This window comes from Bombyx mandarina, chromosome 16 (genome assembly GCF_030267445.1).
Source record: "Bombyx mandarina strain Sakado chromosome 16, ASM3026744v2".
Lineage (NCBI taxonomy): Eukaryota > Metazoa > Arthropoda > Insecta > Lepidoptera > Bombycidae > Bombyx > Bombyx mandarina.
In genome coordinates, this window is record NC_143222.1 from 11,758,164 (window position 1) to 11,780,725 (window position 22,562).

Below are 22,562 nucleotides of genomic sequence, written 5' to 3' on the forward strand. Positions count from 1 at the left end.
CAAACAACATTGAACTTATATCTCAAGGTGGGTGGCGCATTTACGTTGTAGATGTCTATGGGCTCAGGTAACCACTTAACACCAGGTGGGCTGTGAGCTCGTCCACCCATCTAAGCAAAAAAAAAAAAAAAACTCGTCGCCAAACTTACTACAAAGTAGGTTATGGTTATTTTCATCAATGAAACGTAAACGTTGGAAGCCATATAATTATTTTATTACCATTTATTATGACATGTGATTCGCGCAATCACACGCAAGTAATGAAAAGTGAAATATGAAATATATTTTTTTTTATTTATTTATTTTTTGCCGATTGTAAAACAAATCGTTTTTTTTTTTTTTTTAAATATATTTTTTAATTCAAATATTTCCGTATTGCTTTTTTGTATTTTTTAATGCTTTTTTTTTTCATTTTAATATGTGAAGAATTCCAACAGAGATGCTTTTGTTCGTTTTCGCATTTATTTTTTGTTTTTACATCTAATGTCACGCCCTTAAGGAATTATCGAAAGAAAATGTACTTTAAGGAAACCCCATTTAAAGTCTTTTATCGATTTAAAATGTCTATATACATATTTTTTTACTACTTTTTTCAATAATATTATACCTATTAATAAACTATAAATGAAGATTTTTAGATAAAATAAAAAATGCGGTTTCTGTTGCCTAAACCTGACGGCCGAAAAGCCAACGAAATTTAGGAATAATACGTACAAAATATTTTTTAAGCTTGCAACATTTATTTTATTTTGCAGAACACGTTTTCTTCATAAAAAGCTTTTTTTTTAATTAAAGATATTATAATGTCATGTTATGTTGTAAAATATCTTAGTACAGTAACATTTATTTATTTCTTTAATTAACAAACTCAACATGAATTTTGCGAATTCTCTGTCCACCAAACATTAGATTAATTACAAAAGGCATTAAGTTTTCGTTAGTTATAGGTTTTATTTCGCTGTGACTAAATGACGTAGTGGAGAATGTTAATAAAAAAAATGTTGATGTATTAAAGATATTAATTAAAAACTGTAAAAATAAGGTACCGAAATTCAGAGGTAGGTAGCAAATTTGGCTGTGCCCATAACACCTATAATCAGCTTTGCCCATAAAAAGGCATACGCGTTTTACATTATTCGAGGTTGAGACGAGTGCTTTTTCACTTTCTTGCGCATTTGTATGACACACGTGAACTCTGACGTCATTGTTCTATATGAGTTCTATTATCAAAGGTGGCAATCTGTGCATTTGGACAAATAATGTTATTGATATGTCAATACAGATTGATTTGAATATAATCGGCTCCTTCAAAGAATACGGTTCAAAACCTGCATTAAATAAAGGTTAATACTTAACCTGTTATTTATCTAAGATGTCGTTCAGAAGAGTTTTGTGATTGCCAATGGAATACAAAGTCAATAATTCGTTTTTCTGATTTACCAATAATTGTCCAAAAGTCACATTGCCGACTTTGATAATAGTCGACTCATATATACATCGCGGTGTCTGTCGCATGAAATTAAAACACTCATTCGTTTTGTTTTTGTTGTTAATTGTATCGTTATATTCTTGATGGGAATTATTAAAATAAGCAGTCGACACGTGTCGCATCACTATTGCATTATATACAATTTTCTCACAATAGAATTATATTTTAACAATTTTTCTCAAACTGCAAACCGTTGTAATATTGTTTGTTATAACACGTTAACTGCCGAAACACTAAAAGTAAAAATAACGTTCACAATTTGTAGGGAACATTACGTGTGACGTCATTTGTGTTCAAACGCCGAGACAACCACAGATAGCACAAAAAAACATGACGTATGTATTGCTAGTTTAATCTGTCTTATAAAAACGTGTTAAAACATCATCGATTTTTATGTAGTGATTTAAAATAATAATTTTAATTCAATTAAGATTCCTTAAAATGTACAAAGTCGCTTCTGCAGTGAACGTGTTACTACTACTGATGATAAAGAAAATATCATTCCAAACTCTACGCTTATCCTTTGACAAACAGTTAAATTTTATATTTTAACAAAACCTTTTGATGTAATGTTGACATGTTGAATTAATTATTTATTTAATGTTTTATTTTATTTTTTCTTGAATGAAAACGAATCGTTGTGGAAAATGTTTGTTTTATTCCTACCCTCCTCTGGTATTTTTAAGTGTAATAATTAACACGTTGGACGCCACATGAAAAATCGAGTATTTTCATTCAGGCCACGGTACCCACCGGTGAACCTTATCTTACTGAACCGTTCGGATCATGAGGGTGACCCGTGAGCCACGTAAGGGTTCTAACGTGAACGCTTTCTACAAGCCACAGATTGCAGCTTTCGAACAAAACGCGTATAGAAGTGAGCAGCACTTCCTTACGCATTCATCAGATTAATAACCTTTACATTAGACGTATTCAGTTGTAATACTAGGAGCAGGCTTAGGAACCGTACTCGGCGAACTCGACAAAGAGGTCGTCGTGCAACCAAACCCATGCATCAGCCCGCTGAGTTTCTCGCCGGATCTTCTCAGCGGGTCGCGATTCCGATGCGAAGTAGATTCAACGAAGCACTGCTCTTGCTAGGGCCAGTATTAGCAATTCTCTCAGGTTTAGCCCATCAAATCCAGTGTGGTCTAAATTATAACTGTATAAAACTCTAATATGGGTATGGGGAAAAAAATGAAAACACGATTATTTATAACAACGATATTGTATTAAAACATTTAAATATTAAAATAATTGAATATTGTTTTAAAACGGATAATTCTTCAAATGGCCGAACGCTTTCGAGGGTACGCAGCGGTGGTCGATGTTGTAGCCGTCGACAAGCGCCATCTCGTCATCGCTCAGCGTGAAGTCGAATATGTCGATGTTCTGTTCGATCCGGGACTTCGTGAATGATTTCGGTAGAACGGGAATGTTGCGTTGGGTCTGGACAAAAGAATCGCGTTACGTTATGAACTGATGGTCGCGCTTAGTGTGCTCAGTGCGAGTTTAAAACGTTCTCGATAACGTAAAAGTTAACTCAAAGGACAATGCTCATTTTCTATGGGCGTTTGGGCCCCAAAAAAAAGTTGTCCGGTGATGATGGTTTTAACTTAATTTTATAGACAAAGAAATATCGTTTCATATTCAGAAAACGATTTTTATATTCTCACCCGGGTTTAAGAGTAATCTGTTTTTTTCTGCAGCGAAAATTAAGTTGTTAATTGTTTTCTTCGAAATCAATAATTGCTCTCATCATTATTTACAGTATTAAATAAGTGAATTGTGGTTAATGTGTTGCTAGAAATAAGCCCTTACGTACATTTTGAATTGAACAAAAATAAACTAAAAAGTCTGTGAATAATAAACATTAGCTATTTTTTTTTATATGTTGTTCAAGTCACAGCCAACTCTTTCGTTTGGCAGCATATAGGTTTACTATAAGGCTGTATGGGCTAAGCGCTTTCGTATTGGCGTATTTAAAAACGATGGCACTCAGTTTTGGGATGTTATCAAATAAGTAATTTATTTTTTTGTAAATCAATGCCAGGGTGAAAGAAATGTAGATACATAAACTAAACAACGTGAAAAAATAAGGCATAGTTTTTCAAGTACAAATAGTTTTGACATAAAGTTGGCCCACTTTTGGGCATTGCCCTTTGTATCGAACTGGTTTTTTTTATTGCTTAGATCGGTGGACGCTTAGCTCATAGCCCACCTGGAGTTAAGTGGTTACTGGAGCCCATAGACATCTACAGCGTAAATGCGCCACCCACCTTGAGATATAAGTTCTAAGGTCTCAGTATAGTTACAGCGGCTGCCCCACCCTTCAAACCGAAACGCATTACTGCTTCACGGCAGAAATAGGCGGGGTGGTGGTACCTACCCGTGCGGACTCAAGAGGTCCTACCACCAGCAATGCTGGAGCGACGATATACGCAGAACAGCAGGCAACGGCTGGAGACGGGCCTTGAGAGAGACCTATGTCCCACAGTCGACTAAAACAAATGGCGATGTCATTCACTCACCAGATACCTAAGGGCGACTTGAGCCCTGGTCTTTCCGTACTTGTCGGCTAGTCCGCCCAGCTTCGGGTCGGTTTTGATGACGTCGAGGCCCGCGAACTCTGGCCGGGCGTCCGAGACCAGACCGAGCGGAGTGTACGCTACCGGCACCACCGACCTCTCCTGGCAGAACCTCACCAGTTTGTGCTGAGTTAGTGTGGGATTTATCTAAAAAAAAGAGAGAATTTACATTATTGTACACAATTAACATTAACCAAAACTGTCAACAGGCAGGTAGAAGCCGCTGCCTGCTTACTATCTATGACTATCTACAACGTAAATTCCACCACCCACCTTGAGATATAAGATCTAGTAGCTCAGTATAGTTACAACAGCTAACTATGCTGAGACTTTTTTTTTGTGCCGGGGGCCTAACCTCCTACGAGGTCGCCGTGCCTATGGGGCGCGCGGGATATGTGGGACTTGACGATATGCAGGTGTTGAAAGCAGACCGCGGGCCCACGGAATTTTAGGGCCCTACCACACTAAACGACTCCCCTGCACTCTTACACCCGACGACTGATCTCCGTCCGGGGTCAGAACCCAGTCAGAGTAGGGGGGTTCCCGCGGTCAACACTACAACCAGACACGCGACGCCACCCCGACGACGCCCGACCCGAGCGATGCCGCTGGTGTTCCGGGATACCCCGCTGGGCCAGAGCCAGCCTGCCGGGTCTGAACGTAATACACCGCCGACCGGGTTGCTCTTCTACAGTATGTTCGGCGATGACAGCGGCGATGACAGCGACGACGACAATGCGGACCGTATGGTGGCGTGCGGCGCAGTCTCAACCCCCTCAAGTCACCCCATGACCATCACCGGGAGGAGACTGGCTCCTCACAGGGGCCGGAGCTGGACGAACGCCCTCCTCCGACCCCCGGCTCGGCGGCGGCGGCACGGCGTCGAGAGGAAAGAAGAGCTCTCCCTCTCCCGTTCCGCGGCCTCCTTCTGCGAGATAGTGGACTCGAGATGGGGGACTCGTCGAGCATCGCCTGCCAGGACTCGTCGCTGCCGAGCATCGTAGCCACGACGGTCAGAAGCGACAAGTCCTATTTTTGCAACGAGGACGCGGTGCTGCTTCGGCAGTACGCGAGCGTGTGCTCCGGCGTGTCCTCGTTGCAGCCACTGCAGTGGTGGCACTTCGGGGTCGGCTCCCTCCGGGCGACGAGGTGCAAGTAGCGACCGAAACAGCCGTGTCCCATGCCAGGCCGGGTCCGCCAGGCGGCGAGACCACGCCTCGAGCACGGCACGCCGAGATTGAAGCTTCCGCGCTCGAACTTCCGCCGCGCCGGGACGCGGCTCCCCCCTGGAGCGGAGATCACATCGCCACGCGTAATCCGCAGCGAGCGCCTCCGCTTCCAGGTCCCAGGGAGGCGTCCCGGCGAGCACGCACGCCGCCTCGAACGAGACGGTGCGGTACCCACGAACCGCCCTGACCGCAATCGCGCGCTGCGGACGTCGCAACGCATACGCCTAACAACTGAGACCTAACCTAACCATCAGCGCTATCACCAAATCAACGCAATAAATACCTACAAATTCCAACAACAACAATTACAACAGAATATTACTCTTCAGTTCCGCATAAGCCATATTGTTAGCTCACTAAACAAAACACGCTTTTAATATTTTAAGCGTGCGGTCTTATTTATTCAACGTCTTATAATTATTTCGTTAAAATATTCTCTCTATTGTTAAACTTATCAAACATGTCATTGATACGTGACTCTGACTACGTGTCCGCGAAGGCTTCTAAAGTAATTTAAATACATATGTACCTAATAAACGAAGATGTTTCATTGTTACATTGAATTTCTAACTCATTTGTTCTCCCTCAACAAACTAATAAATCATATGTGGCTTAAAGTAAATGTATAGATTTTAATATATTTTTTCTACCTAAGCTGATAGATAGCCTTGAGAGGCTATGGCAGCGTAACCGGACAAGTAGGTGAGCTCACGGGGCTCAAACCTGATGACGTTGCTTACACAAACCCTAACAAGAGCCGTGCTTCGCAGAATCTACCACCGGATCGGAAACGCGACCCACTGAGAAGATCCGGCGAGAAACTCAGTGGGCTGTGTCTGTGGGTTAATTTACTCGTCGAGCCCTTCGTCGCAAGCGACGGGTTCGATGAGAACGATGACCGGAGTTTTTTTTTTATTGCTTAGATGGGTGGACGAGCTCACAGCCCACCTGGTGTTAAGTGGTTACTGGAGCCCATAGACATCTACACCGTAAATGCGCCACCCACCTTGAGATATAAGTTCTAAGATCTCAGTATAGTTACAACAGCTACCCCACCCTTAAAACCGAAACGCACTACTGCTTCACGACAGAAATAGGCAGGGTGGTGGGGTGCCACCACCCTGCCTATTTATATCCGCTATTTATATCCGATAGGTATATCCGCGCGGACTCACAAGAGGTCCTACCACCAGTACAGTACCGTGTAGTGTTGTAGCGGCGGATTGGGGGGGGGGTCCCTGGCTTTACTGACGTCCATGACCCACGGTGACCACTCATTATCAGGCGAGCCGGATACTCGTCTGTTCAAAAACACGTTAACTAGACCATTGCGACTTAGAGCTCACGTTTTTAATATAGAGTGCGGAAATTCCCGTCTATGTACTGCGATAACGAGCTAGCACCACCGTGATCTATGCGATAAAAATACCAAAGCGTTAAAAAGGAAAGTCATATCAAATGCGAGTGACGCGGTAGAAAAGTTAAAAAAAAAAAAAAATTAGCGATATTAATCTATACACATATATAAAAATGAGTTGCCGTTCGTTAGTCTCGCTAAAGCTCGAGAACGGCTGGACCGATTTGGCTAATTTTGGTCTTGAATTATTTGTGGAAGTCCCGAGAAGGTTTAAATGATGAAAATAAATATGAAAATGCTCGGAATTAAATAAAAATAACAATGTTGTTTTTCCTTTGATGTGTCCCCCGTCGGACGGATTCCTTTTGTTTGTTTTAAGTTTATTTTATACAAAAGTTTAGGTATTTTACTAATCGATTGAGGCACTACGAAGTCTGCCGGGTCAGCTAGTTAAAAATAAATAACTCACTTCGACTTGGTTGACGACTGGTTTAACGGCGGCTTCCCTGAGCAACCTCTCGAGCTGCTCCTCGTTGAAGTTGGAGACTCCTATGGCCTTCGTGAGGCCCAGTTCCAGGACTTCCTCCATGCCCTTCCATGTGTCGAGGTGATCGATCGCCAGATCCTCACCTTTGTCCTATAGTTGATTATTTAGTTACAAAATTGAATACATAGTTGTGGTTTGTTGTTTACTCTTCTCCTATTAGTAAAGTTCACGCATTGTCGCTTAGTCACGTTTCCCTTTCAAGCGTCGATATATTTTACCAGCCCCCTTGAACCTGATGCTGCAGAGAATACTTACGTTGACAGACACAGGCCAGTGCACCAAGTACAAATCGACGTAGTCCAAACGCAGTTTTGCTAAGGACTCCTTCAGTGTCGGCAGGACATCAGACCTCGCGTGCTTATCGTTCCATAACTGTGAAATAATTGTTCAATTAAATACAATACAACAACAAGTTACGCTGTTGTTTATAGGTAATAGCGATGACAATGTTAATGTCAGTGCCAAACAGTTGCGTATCGATGCGAGTTATTTAATAAATTTGAATTAAAAATAGTGTAAGAAAAAATTTAATGATTTTATTGTTAAAAAAAAGCGTGGGGTGCATGGTATCAGTAGTTATAAATATTTTATGAACAGACATGAGTAGAATGGTTATTTTGATAATATCCTTAAAAGCATCCCACGCTTTTTTACAATAAAATCCTTTTTTCTTACACTATTTTTAATTCAACGGTAGGCAGCGGCTTGGCTCTGCCCCTGGCGTTGCTGAAGTCCATAGGCGACGGTAACCACTCACCATCAGGTAGGCCGATGCTCGTCTGCCTACAAGGGCAATAAAAAAAATATTCAAATTTATTAAAATTTATTTTCTATTTTTTTAGTTGGATTTTATATAAAAGCGTATTTTGTTAGTTTTTTTAATCTATTATTTTTTCATTTTTTAGTTGATTTTCAATTTTTTTATTAATTTTTTAAATATTGAATAGTCATCGTTCCTTAATAAGTATACCAAATTTCGAGTTAATCGGACATTTTGAAGGGGTTCAAAATCACGTTCAAAGATTCCGTTACAAACATACATAGCTGCGTCTGAAGCTAATAAAAGCGTATTAAACATTTGATTAAGGGAAGAGTGGTAACGATCGCGCGATCTTAAAGCGTTGTAGAAGGCAGTTCCTTCCAGAGTCGGATCTCGTCTGAGAATGCTATGGAACTTTGGGGCTTCGAAGGAATCAGGACTTGAATGGTTTAATCGCAATTGTCTTATTGTTCAGCCGCGCATTGCACTCGTATACTTGTACTCGAATCACGCGAGTATGCTGGTTTCATATATTTTTATTGCATAAATAGGTAGACGAGCTCACAGTCCACCTGGTGTTAAGTGGTTACTGGAGCCCATAGACATCTACAACGTAAATGCACCACCCACCTTGAGATATAAGTTCAAAGGTCTCAGTATAGTTACAACGGCTGCCCCACCCTTCAAACCGAAACGCATTACTGCTTCACGGCAGAAATAGGCGGGGTGGTGGTACCTATCCGTGCGGACTCACAAGAGGTCCTACCACTAGTAAATATGCCACCAAGATTAATTTTTTTAATAAAACAACTACCTAACATGCTCACGTACGACTTTCACGATCAAAAAATAACATGGTGTAAGATAAAATGAAACCAGCTGAATTAATATTTGTAAATACCGATTGCGGATTGGATTGTTAATATACCTACTACATAATACTACATATGTGCCGCCATGTTTTTGCGACGAAGCAACCTTCCGGTTTGGAGGATCACAAAATTAAAATTTAAAATTATTATAAATAAATTATTATATTATACAATAAAAACTTTGAGCTCTTAATACTAACGAAGCAAAGTTTACGTAAAGATGTTTATAGACATCGGAGAGTCACGGAGACACGCCCGGCAACATTGCGTATTTTAATACCTAACCTAAATATTATTAATACGCTTTACGCGCCATTACTGACGTAATAGAGCTGTCAAAATAGCATTAACCTCAAACCTTAACCTTGGAGAAAAATGTTACCGATGACACGAATGATTTAAATTTCACTTTTGTTCAATAGCTTTTTTTATTTTTTTATTTTATTTATGTGACTGTTTTCATAGTAATGTTATAATAGACCATTTAAATATAAGGTCCACTCCATATCTTCTTCAAAAACTTCTAATTAATTCCTAAATATTTCTATGTATTGTATGTTGTATATACATTGTATGTTGCCATCAAAGTTAACGTCGAACGGTGGTTAGGAAAATTTCTCTGGCTTTAGTGGTTTTCGATCTTAGTTATTTCCCCAACCATATCTTAATAATAGTACTACCAAAAAGGAGTATATCCCTATATTAACATTTAGATGTGTCGAAGATTTTATTATTGATTATATAGTATAGGCATAGTTATGTGAAAAAAGACAGTTGCTACAATATTAAAATACATGGATATTCGTTTTTATTGCCTATATGGTAGAAATAGGTACCAGTTTTTTTTTTTAATGCATAGGTGGGTGGACGATCTCACAGCCCACCTGGTGTTAAGTAGTTTCCGGAGCCCATAGACATCGACAGCGTAAATCCCACCAGCTTGAGACACGAGTTCTAAGTCTCAATTCTATAGTACAACGGCTACCGTTACCTTCAAATCGAAACGCAATGCTGTTTCGCGCTAGAAACAAGCAGATGCTCACAATTCGCCCAGCGACCATTAAAGCGCTCGAAAAACACCGTGGAGTAAACCAAACACTACAGATAATGAAAGCGTGGGCCTAAAGCAGTCTTTCTCAAGGTGGGAGATAACGCCCACTTGGGGGCGTTTGAAACCTAGAGGGGGCGATAAGAGGCCCAGAAAAAATGGGGGCGTTGATGTGGGTTTGGGGGGCGATGTATAATTTGTAATTTAATTTACTTTATATAGTATTTTTAATTTCACTAAAATGAAAACCACCTACTACACAATAACGAATAATTAGTTTATATTTCTACTCTCTATGATGTTATAAAAACTTAAAATACTTAACATAGATTCGGGGATTTCATAGGGGTGTATAAAAAATGGGGGGCGCTGAAAAATAATTGATTTTCAAAGGGGGCGGTAAAATAAATAAGTTTGATAATCACTGGCCTAAAATGAACTTTGAAAATGCTCTATAGATGAAAGCACATTGACAGTGATTCGACAGCAGAAGACTTAAGAGTCCTCAACGGTAGCCGAGTTTTGACTGTACCCCTGGCACAGTTGTTGTCCAAGGACGACGATGACCAATCAGCATGATGTGGCTATTTAAAGGCAGTGAAAAAGTACGAAACATTTAAGTTGTAATTTATTTTTATTTTCTTTCATTTCAATTCTGTACGTTCTATGAAATATAATGGAAAGAAATTGAATATGGATAAATTGTAATAATAACGTTAGTTGTTGGAAAATCGTAAATTATGACCCGAGACCTTATATACCGTAACTGAAACTTTCATTTTTTATTTATTTCCGATAATTTTTAATGTTATTTTGTCTTTTTATGTGTCTTGAAATAAGGTGATAAAAAAAAACCTAACATTACAGATCATAAGAACAAGGATTATTTTTTGTCATAGGGTCATTTATCTAGAGACATAATAGGCATTACACTAGTTAAGTGCGCTTTATAAGCTGCATATTCTGCAGAGTACGAAATTAGGTGCTAATAAAATTTGAAGGGACGGTTTTTGACGGACGGACACTAGGGAAATTATTTTTAATGATGTCCAATAAACGATTTTTAAACCTTTAATAGTGGTATTCTTCTTTTTGTACTAGACCTCAACCAAAATAATGTGGGCTCTGCGCACCCTGTTCTCTTACCATGAGGATTTGGCATGAGTTATCCGAGCGGCCGCTTATCTGACGTCAACGTTGCTAAAATAAAAAACATTAAAAGTGGCCATAGACAGATAATAAAAACGATCGTTAAATAAAAAAAAATAAAAAAAAGACACTTAAATAATTTCGTGACCGAGATTAGGTTTAAGTGCCTACATTTATTTCGAAACAATAAATAATGCAGTTAAATTTGATGAAAACGTTATGTTTTACTTTGGTCGTTAATTTAAGGAAAATTTAATTATTGGCAATATTAATAGAATAGAGTATAATATTAGAGTAGACTGGATGCAAGGCGATTGCATACAGCAGAGATGCGATAACGAGAATGGATATAATACGGAATGAATATATTAGAGGAAGTCTGATAGTGGCACCTGTGACAGAGAAGCTGAGAAGTGCGCGTTCGGGATGGTATAGACATGTGATGAGACGAAATGAAAATGAGGTTGGTATGAGAGTGTTGACTATGAATGTGGAAGGATATAGAGGAAGATAGAAGATAGAAGATGGAAGGATATAGAAGGATATTGCATGAAAGACGATATGTGTAAGAGGGGAGTGAATGGTATATGATAGAGGAGTATGGAGGGAGAAAACATGTCGCGCCGACCCCATGTGACTGAGAGAAGGGCAGGAGAATGATGATGATGAATAATATAATAGAGTATGAAACAGAGAGAGTATTCTTTATTGTACGCAAAAGAAATAAGCAATGCGAAACATTAAATACAAAAAAGTACAATTGACGGTCTTATCGCTAATAGCGTTTTTTTCCAGACAACCATCAAGTGGGCAAGAATCATTTAGAAATGCGATAGGTACAGGCGGTGTACCTATCGCATTTCTATATACGAGGGCTGCACTAAAAGTATCGGGAATGGAATATTTCCACTGTTCCTGTCATATTAAAATCTTTTTAATTGAAAACTCCTTGGTTTTAAAAATCGAATACCATTTATTTATTTAAAAAAAGATTCTCGGTCTTGTCACGAGGTTTTGTCAAACTTGTTTAGTCGTTGAGAAAATGGAATTGACTCGAGAAAATTTAAGAGCGATGATTTATTATGACTTTCGAAGTGGTTTAACACAAAAACAGTGTGTTGACCGGATGATTTCTGCATTTGGTGATGAAGCCCCATCCAAAACCACAATTTATCGCTGGTTTGCTGAGTTTCAACGTGGACGTGTCAAGCTCAGTGATAATCCCCGTCAAGGTCGTGAAAAAACTGCAGTCACCCAAGAAAACGTTGATGCTGTGCGTAAGCTGATTGAGGAAGATCGACATGTGACACATGTCGATAACACCGTATCTAAAGTTGCCAACATACCGCGAAATTCAGGCAACTTTAGACATTGGCATGAGTCAAATACAAATAATCTTGCATGAACAATTAGGTGTAATAAAGTTGTTTTCCCGATGGATACCGCATTCGCTCTGTGAAGAGCAAAAAGCGGCTCACGTTACTTGGTGCGTCAGAACTCTCGAAATATTCCACGCAGGATCCTCAAATGCTGTATACAACATTGTATCAGGTGATGAATCCTGGATATACGCGTACGAACCCGAAACAAAAAACCAGTCACGAGTTTGGGTGTTCGAAAATGAGTTAAACCCAACAAAAATTGTACGTTCACGGAGTGTTGCAAAAAAAATGGTGGCCACGTTTGTCTCCAAAACCGGCCATGTTACGACTATTCCTCTTGAGGGACAAAGAACGGTTAATGCAGAATGGTATGCTAGCATTTGTTTGCCACAGGTCGTTTCTGAACTCCGTAAAGAGAACTGCAACCGCCGCATCATCCTCCATCACGACAATGCGAGTTCTCACACCGCGCACAGAACAAAAGAGTTTTTAGAGCAAGAAAACATAGAATTATTAGACCATCCGCCGTACAGCCCCGACCTAAGCCCTAATGGTTTCTATACTTTCCCTAAAATAAAGAATAAATTGGGTGGACAGAGATTTTCATCACCTGAAGAAGCTGTGGACGCCTACAAAACGGCCATTTTGGAGACCCCAACTTCCGAATGGAATGGTTGCTTCAATGATTGGTTCCATCGTATGGAAAAATGTGTCAAATTTCGCGGAGAATACTTCGAAAAGCAATAAATACATTTTTAAATAGTAATGTTGTGTCACTTTGTTAATTCCAGAAATTTTCAGTGCCGCCTACGTATATGTCGGAGAAACCACAATTATCAACACTATCTCAGACATCGTAGGGGCGAATAGGGTGATCGAGCTAAGAGAAATATTGGGTACACCAATCACGATTGTTGTCTTAGAACAATTTAGAAATATTCTCTTGACGTTAGCAAACGAAAACGAACGACAGTTCTTAGGACTGAAGCATCGCTCTTCAAGAAGGCTGGTTGGTAAGTGTCTCAAATATTTATAATCTATGGGTAAGTCTGTAATGGCGTCTACGCGCCTCCATCGGCTAGGTTCTGTCGTAGCACGAAGTTAGCCGAGTTCCGACGTCGTGCTGCCATCTGTCGGGAATCGTGCTGCGTTTCGTTTAGCTACCAAACTAATGACCGTCTCCGATAAATATATAAATATGAACAATGTGATAATAATTTTGCTTCTTATATCTTATGAATAAGCTTAATTATACATATTTTATAAAATAACACACAAATGCAAAACACTAAATACGAAAGTTACAACGGGCGGTCTTATCTCTAAAAACGATATCTTCCAGACAACCTTCAGATCAACAAGAATCGTCAAAGGAAATAAATTAAGCGCAGTATACTTATCGATTGTAAAAAGAATATAAATATGAATATATTTATAATTAATTTTTTGCTTATATGGGTGGACGAGCTCACGGCCCTTCTAATGATAAGCGGTAACCGGAGGTAGGGTGGGGCATGATAGTGCTTACGAGCCCGCACGGATTACGACCGCCCTGCCTATATTTGTCGTGTATCACTAATGCTTGCGATTTGAAGGGCAGGGCAGCGGTTGTTCTGTAAAAACTAAGACTTAAAAAATCATGTCTCAAAGTGTGTGGGGTCTTCGATTGCACTGTAAAAACTGAGACTTTAGAACTCATGTCTCGAGGTAGGTTGCGGAATTTACGTTGTAGATGTCTATGGGCACCGGTAACCATTCGACACCTGTGTGTTTAGTAGGTTTTTTTTAACGTTCACAATAGCGTAAAAAGTTCACTGAAAACTGTATGCAGTTGGAACAGCGCCCCTAGCGGCACAAGTAGACAAACGTTCCAACTCTATACAAATTTGAGTTAACTTTTACGTTATCGAGAACGTTAAAAAAAACTCACACTAAGCACACTAGTAGGGCGTGAGCTCATCCACCTATCAAAGCAATAAAAATAATAATAGTTTCTTTAAGCACCTAACCTTTCATGTATTTCTGTTTGAAGAACAATGTAATCATGTTACAACTCTAGTCTCTAATTACCTCGACCTCGAATCTAAGGCAAGGATTAGTGATTTTTTATTGCATAGATGGGTGCACGAGCTCACAGCCCACTTGGTGTTAATGGTTACCAAAGCCCATAGATATCTACAACGTAAATGCCGCCACCCACTTCGAGACATAAGTTCTTAGGTCTCAGTATAGTTACAACGGCTGCCCCGCCCTTCAAACCGAAACGCATTGCTGCTTCACGACAGAAATAGGGAGGGCGGAAGTCAATCGTGAACATTGTCAAGTACGTATTTCATTAGAAAAATTAGTACTTGCCAGCGGGATTTGAACACCGATGCATCGCTTGATACGATTGCACCGGACGTCTTATCCTTTAGGCCACGATGATTTCAAAATATATACAGGATCCGTTGACCACCTAGGTAGACAGAGACCTAATGACTCCAGCTACAGTAGTAATAAAAGACACGCTCGCAACGATCGCGTGTACTATTAGGAGCGTTCGCCAGCTAGTTCGTTCGTTTTGATCCGATGACTCACTGAATAAGAACTTGTCAAAACCCATAAATACGGCTTAGCAACCGAATATTATTTTCTACTGTATCAAGGAATCCAGACTGTTTATTCAAGATAATGGTTTCATTCATAACGATTGAATATTTCGGACATAAAAAAATTATAAGAATCAATACACGCGTCCACAAGACTTCGGAAACAAGGCCGCTTTTTGACGTAGCACGCGCTTCGATCATTGTATTTTTGATGGAATAAGACAGGCATTAAACGCCTTCAAGGTAATTATACAAACGTTTTATTGGCAGCCAGATCTCATCGAAACACCGCGTTCCAGATTACGAACCACTCGAAATCATTATGTACTTATAACGTCCGAACGTTTTTTTATTTTTTTTATTGCTAGATGGGTGGACGAGCTCATAGCCCTCCTGGTGTTAAGTGGTTACTGGAGCCCATAGACATCCACAACGTAGATTCGCCACCCACCTCGAGATATAAGTTCTAAGGTCTCAAGTATAGTTACAACGGCTGCCCCACCCTTCAAACCGAAACGCATTACTGCTTCACGGCAGAAATAGGCAGGGTGGTGGTACCCACCCGCGCGGACTCACAAGAGGTCCTACCACCAGTAACGTAGCGCGTCATTGTCTACTTTTCTAGTCAAGTTCATAAATCATGAAGATTTTCATCGATCATTTTAGACGTTGTCGCGGCCTAAAGGTTAAGACGTCCGGTGCATTCCTATCTAGCGATGCACTGGTATTCGAATCTCGCAAGCGGGTACCAGTTTTTCTAATGAAATGCGCACTTAACAATTCTTCACAATTGACTTCCACGGTGAAGGAATAGTATCGTGTAATAAAAATCAAAACCCGCAAAATTATAGTTTGTGTAATTACTGGTGGCAGAACGTCTTGTGAGTCCACACGGGTAGGTACCACGACCCTAACTATTTCTGCCGTGAAGCAGTAATGCGTGTCGGCTTGAAGCATCCGGCAGCCGTTATACTGTAAAAACTGAGACTTCAGAACTCATGTCTCCATGTGTGTGGCGGCATTTATGTCGATGATGTCTATGTGCTCCGATACACACTTAACACCAGGTAGGTCGTGAGCTCGTCCAACCATATAAGCAAAAAAAAGAAGATCTATGTACTTGAATATTGTGGCTACTGTCTTTATTCACTTAACTATGCCATTGAAACATTTATATCTTGGTCCTATAAAATGCTACGTTTTGTTCATTTTCTGATTAGATCAGTGTTTCCCGACTTTTTTTTTATCATGCCAAGCTGTAGTATTTCAAAAATGTATATGTCCCCCATACATAATTTTTTAACATAAAAAAATTGATTTGCTCACTTCATTAACAAACATAAATGATAGGTTTTAGGAAGGAATTACTACGAAATTGTTATCAAAACACGGTAAGTAATATTTCAAAACATATAATAACAAAAACTGAAACTCAAATTAGAAATAATTTTAATACAAATGTTCTAGTGTGATTGCCCCCCTTAATTATCCAATGGCCCCCTTGTGAAGCACGGGATTAGATACCGCGTCAAGAATTCACCCCACCGTCGCCCTGTGTACTATAACCGTACGCAGATCCGGGCCTCTTAAACACAAACACCACGCAAGTAAAAATAAAAACGATTTTATTTTAAATCATTTAACTCGATCGCTAATCATCGAATCGATATGAGGGTATTATGCAAAAACGTGCCGTTCAAAAATCAAATCGTTAAATCTCCATGTTATAATTTGCGTAATTACCTACTGATGGTAGGACCTCTTGTGAGTCCGCGCGGGTGGGTACCACCACCCTGCCTATTTCTGCCGTGAAGCAGTAATGCGTTTCGGTTTGAAGGGCAGGGCAGCCGTTGTAACTATACGTGAGACCTTAGAACTTATATCTCAAGGTAGGTGGTGAATCTACGTTGTGGATTTCTATGGGCTCAAGTAACCACTTAACACCAGGTGGGCTGTGAGCTCGTCCACCCATCTAAGCAATAAAAAAAAAAGTTTAGAATCGAGAAGAGATCAGTAAATTTATTTCGGATACTTGTGTACCCCTGATTCTTGTCGTGGCGTCCAAACATTTTTCAGGGCCGTCATTTCGGTGTGTACACGCACGATCTAGCGGTAGTAGCTAGTTGCGTAAATCCCAAAATAAAACTTCATATAAAACTCGTAACCAGGAAGTCTCGAATTGATACAAGAAAACGAAAACAACTCAAGACACGTGTTGTACGACGGAAAAATTTACGATTTATTAAAAAAAAAAATAGTCATCGGAATTTCCTAATATATTTAGCTATTTATATACGCACTAGCGAATCGTGGCCGCTTCGCTATGGCTTTGAGTTTTATTAAATCGATTTGCTAAGAATACGCACGCGTTATTAAACTAAAAACTTTCCATGAACTTTCAATAACAATTCGTAAAAAGTTTCTAGTCAATTGGATACAATAAATAAACTTACAATATTAGACTACTGAAGTTCTGATTTGTAATTAAGCTTTCGTTTGTTTTCTCCGTGTTTTCCGACAGAGTTTTACTGGTGGTAGGATCTCTTGTGAGTCCCGCACGGGTAGGCACCACCACCCTGCCTATTTCTGCAGTGAAGCAGTAATTTGTTTCGGTTTGAAGGGTGGGGCAGCCGTTGTAACTATACTGAGACCTTAGAACTTATATCTCAAGGTGGGCGGCGCATTTACATTGTAGATGTCTATGGGCTCCAGTAACCACTTAACACCTGGTGGGCTGTAAGCTCGTCCAACCACCTAAGCAATAAAAAATAAATAAAAATGTTCTGTTTTCGCCCATGGGTTATTTCCATGGGTTCGTTATTGCCCTTGTAGGCAGACGAGCATTAGCCCACCTGATGCCGAGTGGTTACTGGAGCCCATAGACATCTACAACGTAAATGCGCCACCCACCTTGAGATATAAGTTCTAAGATCTCAGTATAGTTACAACGGCTGCCCCCACCCTTCAAACCGAAACGCAATATTGCTTCACGGCAGAAATAGGCAGGGCGGTGGTACCTACCCGCGCGGACTCACAAGAGGTCCTACCACCAGTAAAAATTACCATGTATTTGACAAACACACGCTTAAATAGTCTTCTTTTTTATTGTTAAAATCTGTGGTCAAATTGAAAATAGATAATTATTGTTTTTTTTTTATGTATTATTTGTTTATAGTGTCGTCTGGGCGTAATCTGTGATTAAAGAAGTATAATAGAACCATAATGTTCAAAATTATAATTTAAAATAATTATGGTCGAGTTCCGACCACTGGCTGATCACTAGTACAAAAAAAGAAAACAAACACCAGTAATCGTCCTAATCGACTACGAGGAAGAGTTTGACGAACTAGCCAACAGATACAGCCCACTGAGTTTCTCGCCGGATCTTCTCAGTGGGTCGCGTTTCCGATCCGGTGGTAAATTCTGCGAAGCACGGCTCTTGCTAGGGTTCGTGTTAGCAACGTAGTCAGTTTTGAGTCCCGTGAGCTCACCTACTAGTTAAGTTTACGCTGAAATAGTCTCAGAAGGCTATCAGCTCAGGTTGAAAAAAAAAGTTGAGGGCCTCAATTACATCTATACATTTAAACCAATATGAGTGTGTTTGATAGTCTCTGATACCCAAACAAAGAGAATCCTTATTTGAGGCCAGTTATAAACATAGATCGCGAGACGAAACAAAGGGCCTAGGAATAGAGGACTTCTTATCAGGTAATTACCTTCATACAGTAAAAATAATTGAATCAACATCGCTTCCGTGTTCTTAATTAATGTTTTGTAATTATTCTTCGGTTGCCTATCGCAAGTATCATATGCGTAGTGCGCCAATAAAGTACTTTAGCTAATCAAATATAAAGTTCGACTCAATTTACATTGGCACTAATGTTTTATTTTTGACTATTCCCTTGAGGCTGGCGCTGGCCGAAAGCTCGGTTCTAGTTAGTTCTATATAAAATTGGAACAAGAATGTTATTAGCCTTGCGATTGTTTCGCTCGTAGATAGGTATGTTTAGGTTTTATGAGTTCGATGTATTTTTAGAGATCCAAGTAATGAGTTCAAATGTTATTTTTGAAGTAGCAACAGATTTTGTTTTTATTGCTCCCTTTCGAAGAGATCTGGCATTGGTATTATCTGTTTATAGAAAATGTTGAATTGATTTAATATTGGAAGTAAGTACCAGACACGATTTTAAAAGAATTTGTAATTTATTTTTTGTCGGTTTCTTTCCTTTTGTTGAAGATCGTAATTTGTGCCATAAGCCGAAGCGCCTTTCTTAGAGATATTTCTTGGTTTCTTCGTGTATTTCTCAAACGAGTGTTGAACATAAAAATAAATAAAAAATACAGAGAAGACAATTCTCAGTTGAGACTGAATAAGATTTTAAATATTTAATATGTACATACATAGTTTCATAGTTTAGTCGAAACAAAAATGGTAAAAGTATTTTTATGTTTTCATTCCGTATAACACTTGAAAAGCAACGATTTTACTAAATAGGCTAAAAGGCTAGTATGAAAATAATAAGGGTGGTTTGTAATTAGTACATTTTAAGGAATTTCTTTTTGTTACATAATTCTAATTCGTAATGGCGGAAGTCGCTCGTAAATACATGTTAGCTTCCTTTTAACTTACAAAAAATGGTTCCCGCAGCAGGATTTGAACCTCGGCACAGTCGTATCCTTCGACACTAATACTAATACGCAGAATTTTATCCGCACACTTTCAGTTATGAGAATATTGCCAAAACATAGCTTTTTTTTTTATTGCTTAGATGAGTGGACGAGCTCACAGCCCACTTGGTGTTAAGTGGTTACTGGAGCCCATAGACATCTACAACGTAAATGCGCCACCCATCTTGAGATATAAGTTCTAAGGTCTCAATTATAGTTACAACGGCTGCCCCACCCTTCAAACCGAAACGCATTAATGCTTCACGGCAGAAATAGGCAGGGCGGTTCGCTCAACACGAATGCACCGGACGCCTTATCCGTTAGGCCACGACGACATCCATACATTCTAACAAACTTTCGCGTCTTTAATATTATTAGAATAAATAAAATGACTGACTTTGGTGGTGACGAAAAGCTGTTCCCGCTTGACGACACCCTGGTCGATCTTCTCGCTGATGGCCTCACCAACTTCAGCCTCGTTCTTGTAGACGGTCGCGGTGTCTATGTGCCTGTAGCCAGCGTCGATGGCCCATCTCACAGAGTTCAAAACTTGACCAGGCTCTGGTTTCCTCTGAAAGTTTGGCATTTGGGTAAAATTTTCATCATTCTTTATCGCTTCGTTAGTCTACACTTCTACAGGGTCAGGGAGTGTGGTTCGCGATCTTAGTCCATTTCATTATTGGAAATGCGTCGCTTGCGACGAAGGGCTCGACGAGTAAATTAACCCTCAGACACAACCCACCGAATTTCTCGCCGGATCTTCTCAGTGGGTCGCGTTTCTGATCTGGTGGTAGATTCTGCGAAGCACGGCTCTTGCTAGGGTTCGTGTTAACAACGTCGTCAAGTTTGAGCCCCGTGAGCTCACCTACTAGTTAAGGTTACGCTGATATAGCCTCTCAAGGCTCTCAGCTTAGGTAGGAAAAAACAAAAATAATAATAATTGGAAATGTTTAGTTTTCGGGGTCAAGGTTCTTGTCACGTAAGTATGCGACTTTCCGGTGTTCGAGAAAATTCTAATACGCTGGCCGCTAGGGGCGCTATTCCTACTGCATTCAAATTTGATTAACTTTTACGCTACCGAGAACGTTAAATAACTCGCACAAAGCACACAGGCAGTTCAATTTTGTCGCGTTTGTTATTTACTGGTTCGATTTCTGTCACTAGGCATTCGCGCGTTCCGTTTTGAAGGGTAAGACGCCAGTTCTACCACTTTACACCATACGGACCGCTAGCTCATTTATCTATGTAGTCAAAAATGGCGGCATAAAATATCGATGTTGCTTACAGCGAATTTTAAAATATTTTTTCATCATTCAGGAAGAAAAATCATCAAAAAATTAGAATTCAAAAACATTAAAATAATGTCGAACTGAGTTGTACAATGCTGATAATCGTTAAAAGCTAGGCGTTCTAACTGTTGAGAGAGTCTAAGAGTTAAAAACATTAATGTATAATCTATACCAAAAAAGAATTTAATATCTTTTTGGCCTAAAATTAAAAAAGCAAATTAATTCATTAAAGTTACTATTATAAAATTTAGTAATGCTTTAAAGACAAAAATATTTGAGTGATATTTCTATACGAAAACGTTGTTAACTTAGTTTTATTCTGTTCAGATTATTGTTTTAAAAAAATATTCCCTAACTCTTATTGACTGGCACTTTTGTCGTATAGATTTTCAGTATCACTACAATTTGCTATTTTGTAATTTATTTCACGCCTTAGCCGATTTTTTATGGAAATATGACATTTAATATCCATATTGTTTTAAAAAATACGTTTCTTAGCACTCACTAGCCAACATGGTTCTGAAATAAGTTAAATTTTTTTGTTTGGACCATTTAAAAAGAAATTGGGAAGTATGAAACTGAAGTTAAACAACTTCAAAATTTTATGTATTAAATATTTTAACACATTGGCAACATTTATAGATAATTCTTCCATTTCGGAGAATGAGGGGAATGCAGAAGTATCCTACTAATTTTGGAAATAAATATAAAAAAAAAATCATATTGTGAACCTTTGTTTTATTAAATTGGTATTCTTTTGTGATAAAAAATAGAAATAATGTAGGTACCAAAATTATGTAGGTAACATTTGTAACACTGATAATTTTATATCTTTTATATAGATCAAGGTCATTAATTTTGAACAAAAACTTGGGATAAGTATTGTGAATTAACTACAAATTTAAACTCACCGCATAAGTTCCGAGACCTAAAATTGGCATTTCTTGCCCATTTGACAGTTTAATACTGGGTACATCCACAACCATTTTATAGGGTTTATTACTAATTGTTAAAAAAAAATATTATCTCGTCAATGTCCGAGCGGTAAGGCAAACTAAATAGGATTATTTAATTTTTGAAATTGTTAGAGCCAGTCTTTATTGCAAGGACGGCACGGCAAGATTTATCAGTCATCCTATCAGCGCTGGAGTTTTCTTTGAGTTTTGAACTTTTGCAAGTGCTGTCGGTAATAAATGTTACCAGCTGTAATTAATTCCTGAGATTTACAGCCATTAAAAAAAAGAAACAAGTAGAACATAATTAATAATAAACTTCGTATATAGGTATGAGTACAATTTAAATGATTGAAAATGCAACTGCAAAGTAATGATACCAGCTCCAAAATCATAGCGATGTAAATAGTTAATCAATTAGCAATTATTTAAATCTGGTTGTTTAAAAGCTCAGAAAAATTATAAAAATAATAAAGGATCGATTTTGAAATAAAGGAAGAATAACATAAATTATTAAAAAAGGCTACAGTTCATCCTTACTTCCTGAAACTACAGCACTCACCCACAGTAGGTTTCATCGGATCATCTTTTCAACTTCAATAACAATATCTGGCTCTAAAACGGCGTCTTTGCGGTAGTT

At 39.0% G+C, this 22,562-nt stretch overlaps 1 protein-coding gene across 1 annotated transcript; it reads right to left on the bottom strand.

The window, feature by feature from the left end:
* Positions 1-2,698: 2,698 nt before the first annotated feature.
* LOC114240455 (aldo-keto reductase AKR2E4) lies at positions 2,699-22,100 on the bottom strand. Its single transcript, XM_089733761.1, has 6 exons — positions 21,881-22,100; positions 20,078-20,251; positions 7,466-7,582; positions 7,133-7,300; positions 4,021-4,224; positions 2,699-2,938 (listed from the first exon to the last, which is right to left on the bottom strand). The coding sequence occupies exons 1-6, from the start codon at positions 21,953-21,955 to the stop codon at positions 2,759-2,761; spliced, it is 918 nt and encodes a 305-aa protein (XP_089589887.1). The 5' UTR covers positions 21,956-22,100; the 3' UTR covers positions 2,699-2,758.
* Positions 22,101-22,562: the final 462 nt, after the last annotated feature.

Coding starts and splice junctions, on each gene's coding strand:
- LOC114240455 (XM_089733761.1), bottom strand. CDS start 21,955: ATGGTTGTGGATGTACCCAGTATTAAACTGTCAAATGGGCAAGAAATG. Junction 7,583..20,077: donor AGCTTTTCGTCACCACCAAA/GTCAGTCATTTT, acceptor ATTATTTCACAG/TTATGGAACGATAAGCACGC. Junction 7,301..7,465: donor ACTGGCCTGTGTCTGTCAAC/GTAAGTATTCTC, acceptor AATCAACTATAG/GACAAAGGTGAGGATCTGGC.